This window comes from Xenopus laevis, chromosome 4S (genome assembly GCF_017654675.1).
Source record: "Xenopus laevis strain J_2021 chromosome 4S, Xenopus_laevis_v10.1, whole genome shotgun sequence".
NCBI lineage: Eukaryota > Metazoa > Chordata > Amphibia > Anura > Pipidae > Xenopus > Xenopus laevis.
Genome location: NC_054378.1, coordinates 16,081,549 through 16,102,355, shown reverse-complemented (window position 1 = coordinate 16,102,355; position 20,807 = coordinate 16,081,549). Strand labels below are relative to the sequence as shown.

General features: G+C 41.8%; 1 protein-coding gene across 3 annotated transcripts in view; it reads right to left on the bottom strand.

Moving 5' to 3' along the window:
- Positions 1–20,807, bottom strand: part of ext2.S (exostosin glycosyltransferase 2 S homeolog) — a 44,481-nt gene that overhangs the window by 19,893 nt on the left and 3,781 nt on the right. For all 3 annotated transcript variants that reach the window (XR_005960816.1, XM_018259493.2, XM_018259494.2), the window contains exons 4-8: positions 18,411–18,527; positions 18,105–18,300; positions 17,507–17,646; positions 16,074–16,167; positions 7,941–8,072 (exon numbers count right to left, since the gene is read on the bottom strand). Coding sequence is in view for 2 of the 3 variants with exons in the window: in XM_018259493.2 (XP_018114982.1) it covers positions 7,941–8,072; positions 16,074–16,167; positions 17,507–17,646; positions 18,105–18,300; positions 18,411–18,527 (679 nt within the window). In the remaining variant the exon portion in view is untranslated. The remainder of the gene's footprint in view (positions 1–7,940; positions 8,073–16,073; positions 16,168–17,506; positions 17,647–18,104; positions 18,301–18,410; positions 18,528–20,807) is intronic.

Genomic DNA, 20,807 nt, shown 5'->3' with positions numbered 1-20,807 from the left:
GAGGAATACCTATGCTGCTATAGTTTATGGGATCTCTCTGTACAGACTATGAGCAAACTTAAGGGGCTGTTCCTGCTGAATTGTGCTTACCTATGCTGCCATAGTTTTAGGGGATCTCTCTGTACAGACTATGAGCAAATTTAGAGACTGTTCCTGCTGAATTGTGCTTAGTACACGGAATGCCTATGCTGCCATAGTTTTATGGGATCTCTCTGTACAGACTATGAGCAAACTTAGGGACTGTTCCTGCTGAATTGTGCTTAGTACAGGGGAATACATATGCTGCCATAGTTTTATGGGATCTCTCTGTACAGGCTATGAGCAAATGTAGGGGGCTGTTCCTGCTGAATTGTGCTTAGTACAGGGGAGTAACTGAATGAAATATCTAATAACACTTTCATTAAACATTACCCCAGTGGCAAAATAATTATTATTACTAAATTAGAACCAGTGTCTAGGCCTTCAGGACACAAAGTCATGTTGGAAGGATCTGAATGAAAATGTAAGAAATCTGTGATTAAAACCATGAGATTTGGTGCCACCCGGGCTGAACGGGAAGTATAAATATAATACATGTTCACAGTGCACCGGTTATGTGTTGGATGATTACATGTGTGGATGGGCCCCTCCTATCTGCCCATCTGAACCCCTGAACTATTTTAGTGCAAGGGCACTTAAGGGATTTAAAGAGGATCTAAAAAGCGAATAAAAATACTTTTTTTTAAGTGCATCAAAGTTTCTTTCTAATGAAATGTATTTTATATATAAATTCTCGAGCACGTTTACTTTATGCATAGCGTTCCATATGGCCCCCGCCGTAACAGCTGGAAACACCTGAACAGTTCCAAATCCTGGGCAGCCAGTATAAGTCAGCTCTTACTGATAGCAGCCTGCCTTTCGCATGAACAACCTACTTAAAGGATAAGTAAACCTTTAAAATAAGTGAATGTAAAATTGATGAGGGTGCTATTCTAAGATGTTCTGCAATATTCATTATTTATTTGGGTTTTTTCCCAAGATATTAAGAGATACATGTACTGTTAATGTGAACACATTTTGTCACAACAGCGTCACCTGCTGGTCAGTTTCCAACCAGTCTGACTACCAAGTAGTCAAGGAAGTTGTTAGGAGATAAGGGTTACTTTTCCTTTAACCCTACAAGTGCTGAGGCCATTGTTTGCTTTGAGGGTTAAGTCAACTCTTGGGTGCAATGATCCAGAGTTGCTTTGGAATGACTGAGGTACCCCCAGGCAATAAGGCCAAGTACAATACCTGACGCAGACTGAAGAGCTGACCCGCTGGCTGTGAGAGGGGTTCTCTTAATTACAAGGTGCCAGGCATTGCAGATAACAGATCCCACACCTGTAACTGCACTCACACAGTCAGAGTGGAACTCCCATGGCAGCTCCGTGATATTGAGCAGAGGTAGTGCAGACACTGGACTAGATTAAAGGATAAGTACACCTTTAAAATAAGTGAATGTAAAATTGATGAGAGTGCTATTCTAGGATATTTTGCAATTTACATTCATTATTTATTTTGTTTTTATTCCAAGATATTAAGGGATACTGTTAATATTAATGAAAATGGTTACAACAAGTAAACCTTTAAAACAAGTGAATGTAAAATTGATGAGGGGCTATTCTAAGATGTTTTGCAATTTACAGTTATTATTTATTTTGTTATTATTCCAAGATGTTAAGGGACACGTGTACTGTTAATATGAACACATTTTGTTACAACAGCGTTTCCGACCAGTCTGACCACCAAATAGTCAAGGACGTTGTCAGAACAAAAAAAAGAGGCTGCTCTGATGTTCTTCTGCTTAGGAAAATGAATAAAAACCTTTCCCAAACCTTTTCTAAGCAGAAGAACATCAGAGCAGCCTCTTTCTTTCTCCTGACAACTTCCTTGACTACTTGGTGGTCAGACTGGTTGGAAACTGACCAGCAGGTGACGCTGTTGTAACAAAATGTGTTCATATTAACAGTACATGTAACCCTTAATATCTTGGAATAAAAACAAAATAAATAATGAATGTAAATTGCAAAACATCTTTGAACAGCCCCCTCGTCAATTTTACATTCACTTGTTTTAAAGGTTTACTTATCCTTTAAGACTTGACTGGCACTTTGGTGACAGAAGGAATGAAAACACGCTGATTAAACATATAACGGGTTACGATGCACATCGCGCCGACATATGCTCTATAAACACAAGGCGTCCATTGTCCGGGCAGCATGGCGGATACATATTCAGGAGGCTGTGCATATGGAACCAGTCAGTAGGCTGTGCCATTACCAATTAGCGTGCAGGGGAACACGGTGTAAACAAGTCAGACTTCAGAGCACCCGGGTTTATGATGTGACCCAGCCCTGCTCCTTACAAGTCCCTCAGCTTAAACTAAACTGAATTAACCCATCGTGTGCCGGAAACAGAATCACACAATGGTCAGCCCTGTGCCTTACAGACTTTGGGTGCTGGAGACAATTCCTCTGTTTGAAGGCTGCCAATCAAATACGCTTTTTCAGCCATATGGACCATTCCAGAGGTCAGCACCTCTGGAATGGTCCAGCGCCTATTGAGACCTGTATAGAATGAATCCTTATAGAGAAATACATTAGGTCATCTGCACTCAACCCATTATGTACCTTAAGCTACCAACAAATGCCTTACCCTTTAAACAAAACAGGGATTGTTTGTCCATATATTGCAATATATTTAAAGGATAAGTAAACCTTAAGAATAAGTGAATGTAAAATTGATGAGGGTGCTTTTCGAAGAACTTTTGCAATGTACAATCATTATTGAAGGGGTGGTTCACCTTTAAAGTAACTTTTAGTATGTGATAGAACGAACAAACTAATTTTATAGTTATTTGTCTTTTTCTTCTGATTCTTTTCAGCTTTCAAATGGGCGTTGCTGTCCCCTTCTAAAAACAAATGCCCTGTAAAGCACTTTTTATTGCTGATTCTTCTTTTCAGACTCTCTCCTATTCATATCACAGTCTCTTATTCAAATCAATGCATGGTTGCTAGAGTAATTTGGGCCCTAGTTACCAGATTGCTTAAAATGCAAATTGAAGAGCTGCTAAATAACTCAAAAACCACAAATAATACAAAATTAAAACCAATTGCAAATTATCTCAGAATATCACTCTCTACTTCATACTAAAAGTTATTTCAAAGGTGAACAACCTCTTTAATTTTTTTTAATTCCAAGATATTAAAGGATACATGTATTATTAACATCAATGAATTCTGTTACAACAGAGCCACCTGCTGGTCGTTTTCTGACCAGTCTGACCACTAAGTAGTCAAGGAAGTTGTCAGGAGAAAGAAAGAGACTGCTCTGATGTTCTTCTGCTTAGGGAAAAAAATAGAAACCTTTCCTAAGCAGAAGAACATCAGATCAGCCTCTTTCTTTCTACTGACAACTTCCTTGACTACTTGGTGGTCAGACAACAACCAGCAGGTGGTGCTGTTGTAACAAACTTAATTTGTATTAACAGTACATGTATCTCTTAATATCTTGGAATAAAAACAAAATAAATAATGAATGTACATTGCAAAATATCTTAGAATAGCACCCTCATCAATTTTACTTCACTTATTTTAAAGGTTTACTTATCCTTTAAAGGGAAAGGCATCTTTTTAGCAGCTTAATGCACAAAATGTCTTAAACAAATTGATAATGAGTGACCTCTTGTATTTGTCTGTATGAATTTAGTGGTCACAGCCTCATTGCACCCCCGCCTAATGAGTTTAAAAATTAGTGGTGAGCACAACTTTCCCTTGTTTGTTGTAGAATGAATCCTATTGGCTCTATAATATCAGCCTGATGGCTGTGGACATTTGGGTCACAGCGTAAAATGGAAAAAGTCTGTTGGTTTGGACCTTGGGCCAATTAAATGGGGTATAGGGTCATTGGGAAATTGTCTTTTTTTTTTTTTTAATAAATTGTCTCCGACCTACAGACTGGACATACACATAAAGATCTGTTTTGATCACCTGCATGCTGGGCCAAATCAAGTTGGTTCAATCATACTCGCCCACCCAATCAATGATTGGATCTTAACAAGGGCATGTGAAAGCTCATTGGAAGAGAAATGCACTCATGTACTAATGTAGTACTAATAATGAACAGATATCTATCAGGGAGGCAGTCAGTCTGAGCCTATACAGGGATAGATAAGGGACAAACTTGGTCAGGAGAGGCTGAAATTAAATTTTCCTGTGTTTGGGCAGCTTTAGCCCTTGATTTTCATGATGCATCTTTTCGTTGATCTGACCAGCCATTTGGCCTCCATTCTGATCCGATTGTTGGGCCCTAGGGCCCACGATCGGATCAGCCCGATATTGCCCACTTCAATGCGGGCATAATGGGGAGTGATCCAATCAACATCGCCACACGAGCGGATCTCCCTGTGTATGCCCACCTTAAGGGGCAGATTTGAGTTATTCAAATTCGATTCTAGTTTTTAAAAAAATTCTAATTCAATTTTCGAGATTTAAAATACTCTGCCCCTTTAAGAACTCGAAGCCAATGGGAGAGGTCAAGGGATGAAGTTGGAGTTGTTTGCAGCCTTTCAGACATTCGAGTTTTTTTCTGAGAAAAAAAACTCAAGTCAAGCTTTTTAAATTGGAATCAAATTTAAATGAAATTTTCTTTAAAAAAATTTTTAAATTAAATTTATCAATAAATTTTATGGAAATTTTTGGGAGTTTTTTTAAAAACTCAAATGAATTCGAAATTCGACCCTTGATAAATGTGCCTCTAAATGTTTCCAAGTGCCCCTATAGGAGAAAAACCTTCAAATGGGCCATTTAAAGCTTATGGTGCGAGCGCTCTCCAGAGCCGACCCCCTGCCTATGCGTCTGCTGTCTGAGACCTCCTGACCCTTCTCCTCTTCAAAAGGAGAAATCAGGAGCAGTGAAAGCCAATAACTCACTGGGGTCGGAGGGAGGAGATCTGGGGGGGGGGGTGGATTTGTGCCTGACAGACGGCACCACAACGTAAAGGGTCATTTATAGCCCCCATTATTATAGTGGCAGGGTGTAAAACAGCTTGTGAAATCCAACAGGGCTAATGTCAATGTTTGTCGTTTGTTCTCAAGGCGGAAGCGCTTGCTGCCATGTCTCATTGGGAATGAAAACTTTCCAGCTAGGGGTTCAACTGGTACAAAAAATGCCATGTGCTGACACTGTATCAGTGGAACTGACATTCTGTTCATTTGTGCAGGGAATTCCCCCACGGAGGCAAGCATCATGGCAGCACCAACAACCAACTCCATTCACATAAAGGGCAAGTCATTTTGCTTTGTCTAATGAGACACTGGGTGTAACTAGAGTGTGTAACTAGAGCGTGTAACTAGAGCGTGTAACTAGAACCCATGGGTAAAGCAGGATACACTTCAGAGTTCCATGACGTATATAATAACAATTCACTTTCAGCTTAGTGCCATTATAAGGCTTCCTATACCGACTTCCAACATCTCCAGTAGCTATGCCCCCATATTTATTTCAATGCAGTAACAGTTTGGTGGTCACTAGTGATGGGCGAATTTTTCCCATTTCACTGAAAATTTAGCGAATTTCCTGCGAAATGGCAAAAAAATTGCGAAATGAGAATTTTGACGCCCATGTTAAGGTCAATGAACATCCAGTTATGATGCGAGCGACTTTTCCGGTGTGCGTACATAATTTTCTGACACCGTCAATTTGAGGCAGTTTCGCATGTTTATTAGAAGGAAATTTGCCGCAAATTTGTGCCTGGCAAATTTATTCGCCCATCAGTAGTGGTCACAGAACCCCTCAGTGACTTCTAATATCCTTATCATTTACGGTAGAGGGTACATTATCCCTTATAATACACGAGTGATACTCAGAGTTCCCTATATAACTCAGCCTGCAGCCTTGTGCCTTTATATGGTCACAGAACCCCTCAGTGACTTCTAATATCCTTATCATTTACAGTAGGGGGTACATTATCCCTTATAATACATGAGTGATACTCAGAGTTCCCTGTATAACTCAGCCTGCAGCCTTGTGCCTTTATATGGTCACAGAACCCCCTCAGTGACTTCTAATATCCTTATCATTTACAGTAGGGGGTACATTATCCCTTATAATACATGAGTGATACTCAGAGTTCCCTGTATAACTCAGTCTGCAGCCTTGTGCCTTTATATGGTCACATAACCCCTCAGTGACTTCTAATATCCTTATCATTTACAGTAGGGGGTACTTTATTCCCTCTCTTGTCTCATCCCTGTAGGACATGTGACTGTATTTGTCACAACATACACAACAGGTTTTGTTTTCTGCATTTTTATGTTGTTTCCTTCTGTCTCTTCCCTCTCTCTATTTTTTCCATACAAATACCAACCTCGGCCCGAATGTGGTTTCAATTATGATTTACCAGACCTTACAAAAAGGAAAAGTCTTGATTTATTCTGTGTTTTGCTCCAATTATGCACAATGTATTTCCACGGAATACTCTGAGAAAGAATTTCAGTTTGATTCTCATCGTGTTGTGGTTAAAGGGCATGAGCCCAGTGAGATTAACCCTTCACTGGCTTTAGGACGTGGATATGCCCATTTGATTGGCCAAAGACTGTGATAGTTAAATAGCTTTCATCACGTCTGAGCTTTGGGTGATTTTTTGGTTAAGCAGACGCCCTACAGATGTTGCTGAACTAAAACACTCACAGCCCTTGTGGGCGAGGTGATTCTGTGATTATGGCTCTATGGATTCAGAGGTGAGGGCATCTCATCCTTTTCTACCACATGGCTGTACCCATGCATTGGCCTTGATGCTTATAGTGGGTACCGAGGACACTATGGGGGTTATGTAATTAAAGGCACGTAGTTTGCCCAGGGGCAGAAACCTATAGCAACCAATCAGCAAGTAGAATTCATGGTCAAATGTTTAAAACTACTACTATAGTTTAAATAAACAAACAATCTGCTGTGTAACCATGGGGCAGCCATTCAAGCACAGGATACACAGTAGATAACAGATAAGTACTACTATAGTTTATATAAACAAGCTACACAGCAGCTTGTTTATATAAACTATAGCAGTACTTATCTGTTATCTACTGTCTATCCTGTGCTTGAATGGCTGCCCCCATGGCTACACAGCAGCTTGTTTATATAAACAATATACTAGTATTTATCTGTTATCTACTGTGTATCCTGTGCTTGAATGGCTGCCCCCATGGCTACACAGCAGCTTGTTTATATAAACTATAGTAGTACTTATCTGTTATCTACTGTGTATCCTGTGCTTGAATGGCTGCCCCCATGGCTACACAGCAGCTTGTTTATATAAACTATAGTACAGGTATAGGATCCCTTATCCGGAAACCCGATATACAGAAAGCTCCGAATTACGGAATGGCTGTCTCCCATAGACTCCTTTATATCCAAATAATCCAAATTTTTAAAAATGATTTCCTTTTTCTCTGTAATAATAAAACAGTAGCTTGTACTTGATCCAAACTAAAATATAATTAATCCTTATTGGAAGCAACATCAACCTATTGGGTTTATTTAATGTTAAATGAATTTCTAGTAGACTTAAGGCATGAAGACCCAAATTACGGAAAGATCCGTTATCTGGAAAACCCCAGGTCCCGAGCATTCTGGATAACAGGTCCCATACCTGTAGTACTTATCTGTTATCTACTGTCTATCCTGTGTTTGAATGGCTGGCACCATGGCTACACAGCAGCTTGTTTACATAGTGTAGCATTCCACAAATTAAGAATAGTCTGTAATGGTGATTGGAGATAATCACAATCCCCCCCCATATACTGGCAATAAGACAAAGTCTACACCATTAACCCATGGTCTTGACCCAATATTGGGTCCCCATGCGGATTAAGGTGGGTCCCCATGATCCCCCCCCTAAGATAAACTGAATGAAATCCTTACCACAGCAGGTGGGTCATTCCACTCTTCATAGGAGCGAGCGGCGTAAGGGTAGATGCGGTCATTAATAATCTGAAGGGTGGTCAAAGCGATGGATTTCATTGAACTGAAATAGCCTTCCCAGAACCAGCGAGCCTGGAACACACAAAAAACAGCAGAGGGCACAGATTTAGCAACTAGGAAAGCAGGTACAATTTTGGGCATGTATGAGCCGAAACAAGGGACAAAATATCAGTATTAACCTGGGTCATTTAAGGACCTTAACACTAAATTCAGTCACACGCACAAAACTGTGACGGGTGCACCCAAAATTAGCCCTGTATTACTGGGGTATGACCGAAATAGCATGAAACAAGGCATTAGCGTTAATCTTCATTTACTCACATTAGTGCCAATTAAAGGATTCTTGCCGTGTAAATTGCATTTAAACATGGGTCTTTAGTTACATTATATGGATAAGTCAAATGTAATGCATGTCCCTTTAATTTTGTCTATTTGTCTGACCTTTCTCTGCTTTCAAGGCCACTTCTCCAATACGAAGCTCTTGCCCTGCCTATTATACATACTAACCCCTAGTCCACAGCACAGACAAACAAGGGCTGGGGGTGGCAGCAAGTTCTATGTCAGTGATCCCCCAACCAGTAGCTCGTGAGCAACATGTTGCTCTCAAACCCCTTGGATGTTGCTCTCAATGGCCTCTACAGCAGGTGCTTATTTTTTAATTCCAGGCTCGGAGGCAAATTTTGGCTACATAAAAACCAGGTGCACTGCCAACAAAGCCTCAATGTAGGTTAACAATCCACATAGGGGCTACTAAATGGCCAATCACAGCACTTATTTGGCACCCAAGAACATTTTTTATGCTTGTGTTGCTCTCCAACTCCTTTTACTTCTAAATGTTGCTCACGGGTTCTAAAGGTTGGGGATCCCTGATCTATGTGATCTCACAGGTGACATTTTGGCAATCCCCTATTAGTCACCTGTACAGAGAGATCTCATAGATCAATGCCAGCATAAGTATTCCCCTGTCCTAAGCACAATTCAGCAGGAACAGCCCCCTAAGTTTGCTCATAGTCTGTATAGAGAGATCCCATAAAACTATGGCAGCATAGGTATTCCCCTGTACTAAGCACAATTCAGAAGGAACAGCCCCCTAAATTGGCTCATAGTCTGTACAGAGAGATCCCATAAAACTATGGCAGCATAGGTATTCCTCTGTACTAAGCACAATTCAGCAGGAACAGTCCCCTAATTTTGCTTATAGTCTGTACAGAGAGATCCCATAAAACTATAGCAGCATAGGTATTCCCCTGTACTAAGCACAATTCAGGAACACCCCCCTAAATTGGCTCATAGTCTGTACAGAGAGATCCCATAAAACTATGGCAGCATAGGTATTCCCTGTACTAAGCATAATTCAGCAGGAACAGCCCCCTAAATTTGCTCATAGTCTGTACAGAGAGATCCCATAAAACTATAGCAGCATAGGTAATCCTCAGTACTAAGCATAATTCAGCAGGAACAGCCCCCTAAGTTTGCTCATAGTCTGTACAGAGAGATCCCATAAAACTATGGCAGCATAGGTATTCCCCTGTACTAAGCACAATTCAGAAGGAACAGCCCCCTAAATTGGCTCATAGTCTGTACAGAGAGATCCCATAAAACTATGGCAGCATAGGTATTCCCCTGTACTAAGCACAATTCAGAAGGAACAGCCCCCTAAATTGGCTCATAGTCTGTACAGAGAGATCCCATAAAACTATGGCAGCATAGGTATTCCTCTGTACTAAGCACAATTCAGCAGGAACAGTCCCCTAATTTTGCTTATAGTCTGTACAGAGAGATCCCATAAAACTATAGCAGCATAGGTATTCCCCTGTACTAAGCACAATTCAGCAGGAACAGCCCCTAAGTTTGCTCATAGTCTGTACAGAGAGATCCCATAAAACTATAGCAGCATAGGTAATCCTCAGTACTAAGCACAATTCAGCAGGAACAGCCCCCTAAGTTTGATCATAGTCTGTACAGAGAGAGATACCATAAATCAATGCCAGCATAGGAAGGGTTGCATATTTTAACATTGAATTTAACAAGAGTTTCAAAACCCAACATTTGCTTCCCAGAATTCCTTGACTTGAAATCCCGGGGGTTGCCAAGTATTCTACCTTCAGGGATGCTGACCTCATGCTCAAACCTCTTGAGTTACAAAGTTGCAAGAAAGGGGGGCCCCAGAAGGCAATCAAATAAAGTGGTTTTGATTTATAGCCTCGAGGGGGGGGTAACTACAGTCCTGTGGAGATTGCATATGAAGGAGGGGGGTCCATAGTGCATTGGCTAAAGAGAACGGCTCTAAAACAGATATATAGGCCTGAAAATGATTGGGGGGGGGGGGTTTAGAGGTGTCTAACAGCAACTGAAACATGACCATTCTCCTGGATTTTAAAGCCATTTAATTGCTGGAGTCATAAAGGAGAAGTTAACCTAGGACTTTACATTTAGCCTGTTGTAGAGCAGAAGTCATCCCACCACCAGTTGTCCATCTCTGCACTAGACTATAGTAATTAAGGTTACTTTTACAAACAACTCATTTAGCTTTTTTTTATAGTTCTTGACATAATGTCAGCCCCGTGAGGGGCAATAAAACCTACAGACGCAGTCTCACTCTCTTAACTAATGGACGTCACGCAATGTCGTAGGGTTTACAGTCTGGGAGATGCTTGTAATGAGAGGTCCCAGGGGAACTTTCCACCTGAACGAGACCCCAGCCGCAATAAACAGAGGAAATGTGGATGGATGCATTCCTCTTGAAGGCCCATTAAAAACCAATCCAGGCGGGTGGAGGGGGTAAGGTGGGTTAGAGGTGCCCATACACACATACCACGTAACAGTTATATAGGGGGGTGCAATAAAAGTCATACTGAAGCCTTACTGAATTAGAAAGATTGTTATTGCACTTTCCCAAGTCCCAAGGGAGCTACAGCTCACCCCTGCTCTCCATTCTGCCCCCCTGGTGGTGGATCTGTATCCTGCCCTACTACAGAGGAGCATAATCAATACAGACCAATAGATTTTCCATCATTCCCATGAGTACCTGCCCTAGTGTAGCCTGACGGTAGAGTCCTGCAGCGGGTTGTGTACCCGCAAAAACCTGCAGAACCCTGCGGGTTGCAGATAGAAGTTTCAGGAGGGGGTATAGACGCTGGTTGGTGGTTCTCCGGGTTTGCGGGTCACGGGTTTTCTTAATAGCGAGATTTACTTTTTTTCTGATCACGCCTACTTCCAATGATGTCACTTCTGGTTTACAACGACTTCCTGTTTTACTCCTTTTTTTGGATCAAGCCAACTTCTAATGACGTCACTTCCGGTTTACGACAGCACTTCCTATTTCTTGATGGTCAGCGGGTCGCGGATCGGGTTGCGGATAAGGTACTTGCGGGTCGGGTGGCGGATAAGTATGCGGGTTGCGGGTCCGGGTTTAGCAATTTGGTTCTGCGCAGGACTCTACCTGACAGTACAAACCTAGAACTGTAACAATGGAGACACTGACCTTCTGACCTTGTGCTTAGCAGCTGCTCTTATGGAGGTGCCAATGACATCACAGCTCCCAAAAAAACCCAGAGCAGCCCATTACAGGAGTGTAAATTCCATGGCTGCATATGGGAACCCTAAGGTAGAAAGGAACCAGAATCTCGGGCATCTATCAGCGAGTCCCCGTGTTTCTGGCTTGTCCGAGTCGATTAAAGCAAAACCAAGCTGTGTAGCCCTTTAAATGTTCTGCGGTTTTGGCCCTGCGCCACCAGTCATCCATCACTCCCCAAACCTGCCTCGTTAGGCAGCTCCTAATTTGGCTCGACCAGTTCCAGGTTTGCAAGGTTTGGGTTTTAAATGAAGGGGGCTGCGCACTTTAAATATTCAGTGGCAAATCAGAGCTGACATTTTACATCGAGTCGTACCATAACTCAGACGGGTTATTTCCCTCGGCCTGGGGCCTGCGATAAATACGGTTGGGTCCCCCTTCCCCAATGGGATGATCCAGCCCCCCTCATTGGTCACAATGTTCCTGCTTTTAATTTTGTTCCCCCTTTTTTTGTACCCATCGCTCAGTGCAGAGGGAGAAGCACGGGTCACTGCTCTGTACAGGCAAATAATAAATACTACAGAGAGATCTAAGGGAATTTAGTGGTTTCTTTCCTACTTATTAAATCCAATCCCCTGGTGAAAGTCCTGCTAACGACTGTACGGACTCTCAGTAATCACTGGCACGTCCCTTTAAACAAGAGCTCCTTTAACCCCACTCCAAGCAAAAAATGCCATTGTATATCATGCGATTTATTGTCTCACCCCCCCCCCATCCTCACAACTCAATCTGCTCTCTGCAAGCCTTACGCATGTGCGAGAAAGCTGGACGGTGCAATAAAGATGAAGGGGCAGCTGAAAGAGAAGCACTGCCAGCAGCCCTATATATGGGCTTCCACCGTAGAAAGGAATTGCAGAGAATTCCGATTGGTCTTAAAATAATAAAGAGTTTGGTCTAAGGCAGGGATCCCCAACCTTTTTTACCCACGAGCCACATTCAAATGTAAAAAGAGTTGGTGAGCAACACAAGCATAAAAAAGTCCCTTGGGGTGCCAAATAAGGGCTGTGATTGGCTATTTAGTAGCTCCTTTATGGACTGGCAGCCTACAGGAGGCTCTACTTGGCACTATACTTAGTTTTTATGCAATTAAAACTTACTACCAAGCCTGGAATTCAAAAATAATTGCCTATATTGAAGACACTAGCAACATCCAAGGGGTTGGAGAGCAACATGTTGCTCACGAGCTACTGGTTGGGGATTACTGGTCTAAGGCTAGTAATTACATTCAAGTACATTATTGTCCTTTAATTTATTTTAATTACAACAAAAACAATGTTTTTTTTTATTCCCGTTTCTTCTCTTTGGTCAGGACGTAAACATATCAAAAAATGAGGTTCATCGTCCATTAAAAAGGAGAACTAAACCGTAAAAATTAATATGGCTAAAAATGCCATCTTTTATATACTGAACCTATTGCACCAGCCTGAAGTTTCAGCTTCTCAATAGCAGCAATGATCCAGGACTTCAAACTTGTCACAGGGGGTCACCATCTTGGAAAGTCTCTGTTCAGATAAGATACTTTTGTAACAATTTTGAGATAAGCAAATAAGTAAGTGTAACAATATAAGATAACAGGTCCCTTGGGAGAAGTTAGACTCACAGCTTAAAGAGCAATTCACCTTCATTAGCAAAACTGTAATAACTGGAAAAAAAACACAGAAATATGTTTAAACTTTCATAACCTGCCAAGTTTTGTAAAATGAAGATGATAATTATGGTGCGTGGATACAAAAAATGGGCGTGGTCAAAAAAACATTTACGCCGTGCTACGCGCGCCAACTTTTTTGTCCCTCCTTTTATTTAAAAAAAGTTGGGAGGTATGGGTTTAGTTCTCCTTTAATGTGGGTCACCCGAGGAAAAAAATAAACACTATACAAGTTTTTGGAGCTACAGGACATCCCGAGTCCTTACTGTGCAGGCTCCATCTTTCTTTCCATTAAGTCCATCCTCCCTTATTTTTTTCAGATCTCAGGATGCATATTTTCCATTAGACTTGCCGGCAGAAATATCCAGCATAGCAGGGGGTAGGATGAGAGTCTTATTCTCTAGGGACCATGCCGGGAAAAGAGGGTCCCCTGGAATAAAAAAAGAAACAAACAAATGAAGCAGAAAGGGGGAGTTCTGGTGAAGTTAAAGGAGAGTTGGCCTGTCTGCGCTGCACTTCAGAGCCTTACAGAGGTGAGAGGTTACTCAAGCAAAAGCCACTGGCCGGAATAAGAACTGTGAGCAGAAGACATGATGGAGATAAATCACTGAACTGTTTACACCTCTCCGGGCCCCTTGATCCACACATGCTGCTAAACTGCCACTTTCTCCAGGGATAGGGTTTCACTTGCTCATGCACTGCCCTTACCTGAAGCAGAAACCTGGCCCACCTCATGCATTGAATGTGTCTCAAAGGCCCCCCAGCAAACACACTGGGGGTCAATTTTAAACACTGGGCAATTTTGCACCTGGGCAGTAACCCATAACAACCAGACAATTGCTTTCATTGTCTAACTTGCAGCTGGCTGAAAAATAAGCAAATCATTGATTGCTATGGGTTACTGCCCTGGTGCACATTGGCCCACGGTTTATAAATGAGACCCATTGTGTACTGCAAGGGATTCCCTCTTAAATCTAAATTGTATTCATTAATATTTATAGTTTGAAAACAGTGCGGGAAATTGTGTTTCCCATGACTTGTGGTGCTATTCCATTGTGTCCTATGCAGATGAGCTACTTCTGGAAACAGGAGACAAGCGGTACTGCAAGTGGCAAATTAAAGGAGAAGGAAAGTTAAACTAAAGTAGGCTAGAAATGTTGTACATTATGTTTTGTGCTTCTGTACCAGCCCAAGGCAACCACAACCCTTTAGCAGTAAAGATCTGTGTCTCCAAAGATGCCCCAGTAGCTCCCCATCTTCTTTTCTGCTGATTCACTGCACATGCTCTGTGCTGCTGTCACTTACTGAGCTTAGGGACCCACTCACAATATACAGTACACATAGAATAGAAATGTCCAAATATAATGCTCATTAGAATTAATACAGATAATTACTACATGGCAGCACAGAAACCAGTGCAATTAGCATCAGAATTTAATTAGCAACCCTGTAGCATCAGCTTATATGACATGCCATCCTCATTTTCTGCTTGATAATTTGCGACGACCCCTAAGCTTAGCTTCTCAACAGCTGCTCAGAGCCCACTGAGCATGTGAGTGTCACAGACAATTTCCAAGAGGGTGACCCCCTGTGACAAGTTTGAAGTCCTGGATCATTGTTGTTATTGAGAAGCTGAAACTTTAGGCTGGTGCAATAAGGTCATTATATAAAATATGCAATTTTTAGCCCTATTCATTTTTAGGGTTAATTCTCCTTTAAGTCAAACTTCAACTGCCATAGCTTTTAGCAGATACTCTCCAAGAAAATGGAAAAGACCCCCCTTTCCACCCTGATGGGCAAGCTCTACAAAAAATATAATTTTAGACAGTGCTGACCAACTCAGATATAGGGAAAATATACCATTTGGTACACAAAACATGCTCATTACTGTGTGTGTTTAAAAAGGAATTTGTGAATAAAAAAACCCAACTTAAAGTCTATTTCTCATTATTGTCCCTTTTTATGAGCCCAGTAAACATTGTGTTCCATAAGGAAAATTAGTGCATTGGAAAAAGAAAATTAAAAGCTAACTTTTTAGTTACCAATGTGACCTGCAAACTCACCACCACAGTGGAAATTAACAATAGGCCCTGGTTTTATAGCAGATGTCTCTACAGGGAGGGCAAAAAAATGGTCTAATTTATCCTGCAATTTCTGCTAGTACAGAAAGAGAAGGCATGTCATTTCCCAAAACAATAAGGGGGAAAAAAACTATTTTATAAAAACTGAAAGCGAAAAATAAGCTCCGCAGCGCTCTGAAAATCAAAACCATGTAAGATTAGAAAAACCGGATCATTTCTCTTGAACGAGATTGGTAAAATATGCTGAAGCTAAAAGTTGCAGTCGTTAATTAATCAATGCATCAACGTCAATACAAGGGAGACACCTACTGGCAACTAATGGGCAGTGCAAGTCATCATGCAAATTCATTAACACATACACATTAATGTAAAAAAAACACTTGGTGGCCAACCCTCCTCCCAAAAAAAACAAAAAAACAATTACGGCCAGGGCCCCCAAATTAAAAAAAAAAAACCTCAGCTGCCAGGGCCCTCCTACTTCAGCGCAACTTGGCTCCTATTTCGGTAGTTCAAGGGGGGCCCGGCTAATCCAGGGAACGAAGAATGTTTGGGCCCCCCTTAACATACAGAAGCCATCGGGCCCAGGACAATTGTCCCCCTGATGGTGGCCCTGTATATGCGTTTATAATAATGGAAGACAGACACTAGATTATGGGGTCCCTGCCCGCAACAGCATACAATCTAAACCTAAACAACCACATGGTTTTACGGTCACGGACACAGAAGAGGCAAACAAGCCAACATGCATAGTCTTCATGAGCCAGACATATTACCTGACGCTGCATCTCTTCCACTTGCCGCTGAGAAATGCCCTGTAGAATGCTGTACATCTCAAACATCTTCTCTTCGGGTATCACCACCGATGCTCTAGACAAAAAAAAAAAGACTTTGGTATTAGAAATTAGAGCTGCACTGAATCCACTATTTTGGATTTGGCCTAACCCCCGAATCCTTTGTTAAAGATTCGGCCGAATACCAAACAGAACCCTAATTTGCATATCAGTGAGGGGGAGGGAAAAAAAGCCGTGTGTGCAAGTGCATCCCTATTAGAAATGGAGCAAAGAACCTAGCCTGGTTAGGGCGAGATGGGCTAAAAGGAGCCAAAAAGCCCTTAACATGCAAGACATGCAGTGTAAGGCCTTCTGAAAACAGGTATTTACTTGCCTCTTGCCATATACATAGCACTGCCTTAATACCAAAAATGAGTTTAACTTTCACATAAAACATTGTGGGTGGAGACATGTAAATCACTCCTTTATGTCCCTTTGGCCAACTATGCATCCAGAACTGCTGGTTTTATAGAACGCATACAGCCTAATAGTTCAGAGTCATATATCCAAACTTGCAGACAGCCTGTTTCCATCTTGTTAGATCTCATCAGTGAAAGCTATTGGAACATCTGATTGGATAGGACTTGTGGAGAAGTGAAGCCTGGTTAGGGTGAGACAGGCTAAAAGGAGCCAAAAAGCTCTTCACGTGCAAAACATGCAGCATGTATTAATTCAGCACTAGGAAAGCCCCCTAACGGCTAAGGGAGAAGAGACTGATTCAGACAGAACACTGTCACGTGAGTGGAAAATTGGTCAGGGTGTTTCTGAATTCACTAGATGGACTGAAGAAAACTAATAGAGACATGCAAGTCTATAATAGGGTGAAAGGTGTATATTCAGGCCCTGATAATGTGGAGTATGGAATGAGGAGTTTTAGGGCTAGTCCACACGGGGAGATAGCCCTGCGTTTGCGGTCGCGGCGACAAAGCGCCGCGCCAGTCGCCGCGACCGGCGCAGGCGACAGTTTTGTATGGGCGCCTATGTAAAAACGCCTGTGCTAACCACACGAGGCGATGCGCTTTTCAACAGTCGCCTGAAAAAGCCTGGCGAGGCATTTTCAGGCGACTGTTGAAAAGCGCATCGCCTCGTGTGGTTAGCACAGGCGTTTTTACATAGGCGCCCATACAAAACTGTCGCCTGCGCCGGTCGCGGCGACTGGCGCGGCGCTTTGTCGCCGCGACCGCAAACGCAAGGCTATCTCCCCGTGTGGAATAGCCCTAAAGCATTCATAATCTCTGTTTGCACTGGAAGGAGAAATCTGATTAAATTCTTGCAAAATGGAGCAAAGGATATGGGTAAATATGGGTAAATATGCATAAAACAGGCTTTTATCGAACAAGGCTACTGAAGATTTCAATACTGAAATGAGTTTTTACCTTTTCCAATCCAGGACCTCAGAGAAGGGAAGCACATAGGAATCTGCGATAATAACTGGCACACAACCAGCCTGCAAGACGTCACTGAGAACCCCTTGCCCTAGCCGAGCCCCTCGCAGCACTATACAGAACGTGGATTCCTACAAATAAAAGGACACAGTTTAGAACTCTGGAACACAGTTCAGTCCTTTTAGGCTAAACAAAGTGGCTGAAAGAACAATGCAAGTGCCATTGTATCGATTGACTACAGTGACTATGGACTAGAAATATAGAGTTATATCAGGGCAACATCGATATCCAGGATTCGGTTCGGGATTCTGAATTTTTCAGCATGAATCCTTGCGCCTGGCAGAACCGAATCAGAATTTGCATATGCAAATTAGGGACAGGAAGGGAAATCACACGAGTTTATCACAAAACAAGGAAGTAAAATATTTATGGCCCCCTTTTCCTTTCCCTCCCCTAATTTGCATATGCAAATTAGGATTCGGTTCGGTATTCGGCCGAATCTTTCACGAAGGATTCGGGGATTCAGCCGAATCCCAAATAGTGGATTCAGTGCATCCCTAATAATCAGCAAGATAAAATCCAGTTTTACCTGAAGGATCTGCGGGTAGTCATACATCATGTTCTTATAGCAGCGCTTGCGGAGCAACATGGCACCATCAGAATAATTGCTGCACTTTTCCAAGATCAGCACCGACTCTCCATTTTCTGCCCGGATGGCTTCTAGTTCTGAGCGGAACTCTGGGTGCAAAGAAGTCTGGGAGGACAGGAGGAAGTGGGTGCGGGGGCTGGAAATAGGAACATAAGGCAAGAGCCTTAAACTAAGGAAAGGCAATGATCTGTCACGCACAGCCCTAATCACACACATCAGCAGTAATAAAATACTCTGGGTACACACCCGGTTGCTTTCTCTGCCAGTTTCACCTCTGCAGACAGAGTGCTGTACACTGGAATACTGACGTCATAACCCTGCCGGTAGGTCCACGTGGAAAATCCTCCTCCAGCTAACAAGGCTCTGACGGAGAAATAAAGAAAAAAAATGACAGACTGTTCACAGGGAAACCCAGATTATACATTACCTCCCATAAACCTCCTACTGTGTTATTATCAGCCATCAATATAAAAATTATACAGGGATATATGCAGCAGGAATAAGCCCTTGACATCTCACGGGTTATTGTAAAGTCACATGTAAGAAACAATAGCAACCCATGAACCCAATCTCTAGCTCCATCTTTTGTGCAGGCTACCAATAAATCCATATTATCGCTACAAAGATAGGTCACACAAGCACAGATAGTGCTAATTCTGTCCCTGTCAGCACCTGAATGCTCATCTCATTACACATAATTGCTGCAATTACGGCCTGGGGCAAACAGAGGACAAGCTATGAAGAACAAAGAATAGGTTACTTAGTTGGTAGCTACCATGTTATAACACAGGTCTGTCTGTATAGTACAACCCTAATATTCTTCATTACTCAGTTATCTTTCATTAGCCTCAGGGGTAGGACCACCTGCATTGATTTGGCATGGGGCAGGGCACATACAGTTGAAAGACAGTAAAGATATTGTAAATGCACTAAGGGGGGGGGGTAATTCTCCTTTAAAAGAACAGTAACATGTAATGTATAATGTGGCGTTGCCCTACACTGGTAAAACCGCTGCTTCAGAATCACTTCTATAATTTATATAAACAAGCTGCTGTGTAGCCATGGGGGCAGCCGTTCAAGCACAGGATACACAGTAGATAACAGATAAGTACTACTATAGTTTATATAAACAAGCTGCTGTGTAGCCATGGGGGCAGCCGTTCAAGCACAGGATACACGGTAGATAACGGATAAGTACTACTATAGTTTATATAAACAAGCTGCTGTGTAGTCATGGGGGCAGCCATTCAAGCACAGGATACACAGTAGATAACAGATAAGTACTACTATAGTTTATATAAACAAGCTGTTGTGTAGCCATGGGGCAGCCATTCAAGCACAGGATACACAGTAGATAACATATAAGTACTACTATAGTTTATATAAACAAGCTGCTGTGTAGTCATGGGGGCAGCCATTCAAGCACAGGATACACAGTAAATAACAGATAAGTACTACTATAGTTTATATAAACAAGCTGTTGTGTAGCCATGGGGCAGCCATTCAAGCACAGGATACACAGTAGATAACATATAAGTTATATAGAATATAATGGTGTTATCTGTTATTCACTATTTAACCTGGGACATATAGCCTTTTTTCAATTTCCACCATTGCTACACAGCAGCTTGTTTAGATGAACTACAGTAGTGTTTCTGAAGCAAACAGATCAGTTTTACCAGTGAAGTGCAAAAGAACATGATATTTTCATTCCTTTAAAAAAACACTTTCATTTTTTGGTGTTACTGTTCCTTTAATTTGTCCAAATAAGTTGAAGACATTTATCCCCTTGAGGCTTCCACTGAAATACAAAAAGCTCTGACTTATAAAAAGGGAAAAATCCCGGAATACTGTGCAGAAGGAGCATGTGTCAGCATAGTAGCATTTACAATAGCAGCTTTGAGTACAGAGAATGGGTCAGCTACACAGCACAGTGAAGAAGGGACCAGCATGGCAACTTTTAAAGGCCCAGTAACCCCCAACTTTAAGTTTATCTTCACTATTCCTCTTTCAGCATCTGTTTCTGTTCATTCTCTCTTCCTGCAAGAGTTGGGTGTCAGATAGTCATTGACAGTTAGATGCAATATATCTTATAGGGGGGCTCCTTTTGCCTAGAAGATGTATTAGAGCTCACTCTATTAAAATCACCAGACATTGTGTCTCTCTACATGCAGAATTTGTGCAAAAGGCAGCTATTTTGTTAGATTTTGTTTGCACTGGATATCAGTTATTTGAATGAGCTCTAATGCGTTGCTAGGAAATTAAGCCCCCCTACCATAAGATATATTGGATTTAACTGTCAATGACACCCAACTGCTGCATGAAGACAGAATGAATTGTATATAATAATAATTATTAATAATTGATTGTATTTAGAAAGTTTATTTCAGTATGATGAAGCTTATATAAAATGTTATTTTTCGCGATAGTTCTCGACTGAGTTTAGTGCACTTGCGTATATGTACTATGCTGATTTTGGGAACTGAATGTAGAACACTGTTGCCATCTAGTGGCAAATCTTGATGCACCACAACAAGTTGGCTGTGATGCCTGCCCATGCTTCTGGGGGTGCAGGAGTTAATTTCCAAGGGGCATGCATTCTCACCAGAGATATAAATATCAGGGATGGATTTTTTTCATGCA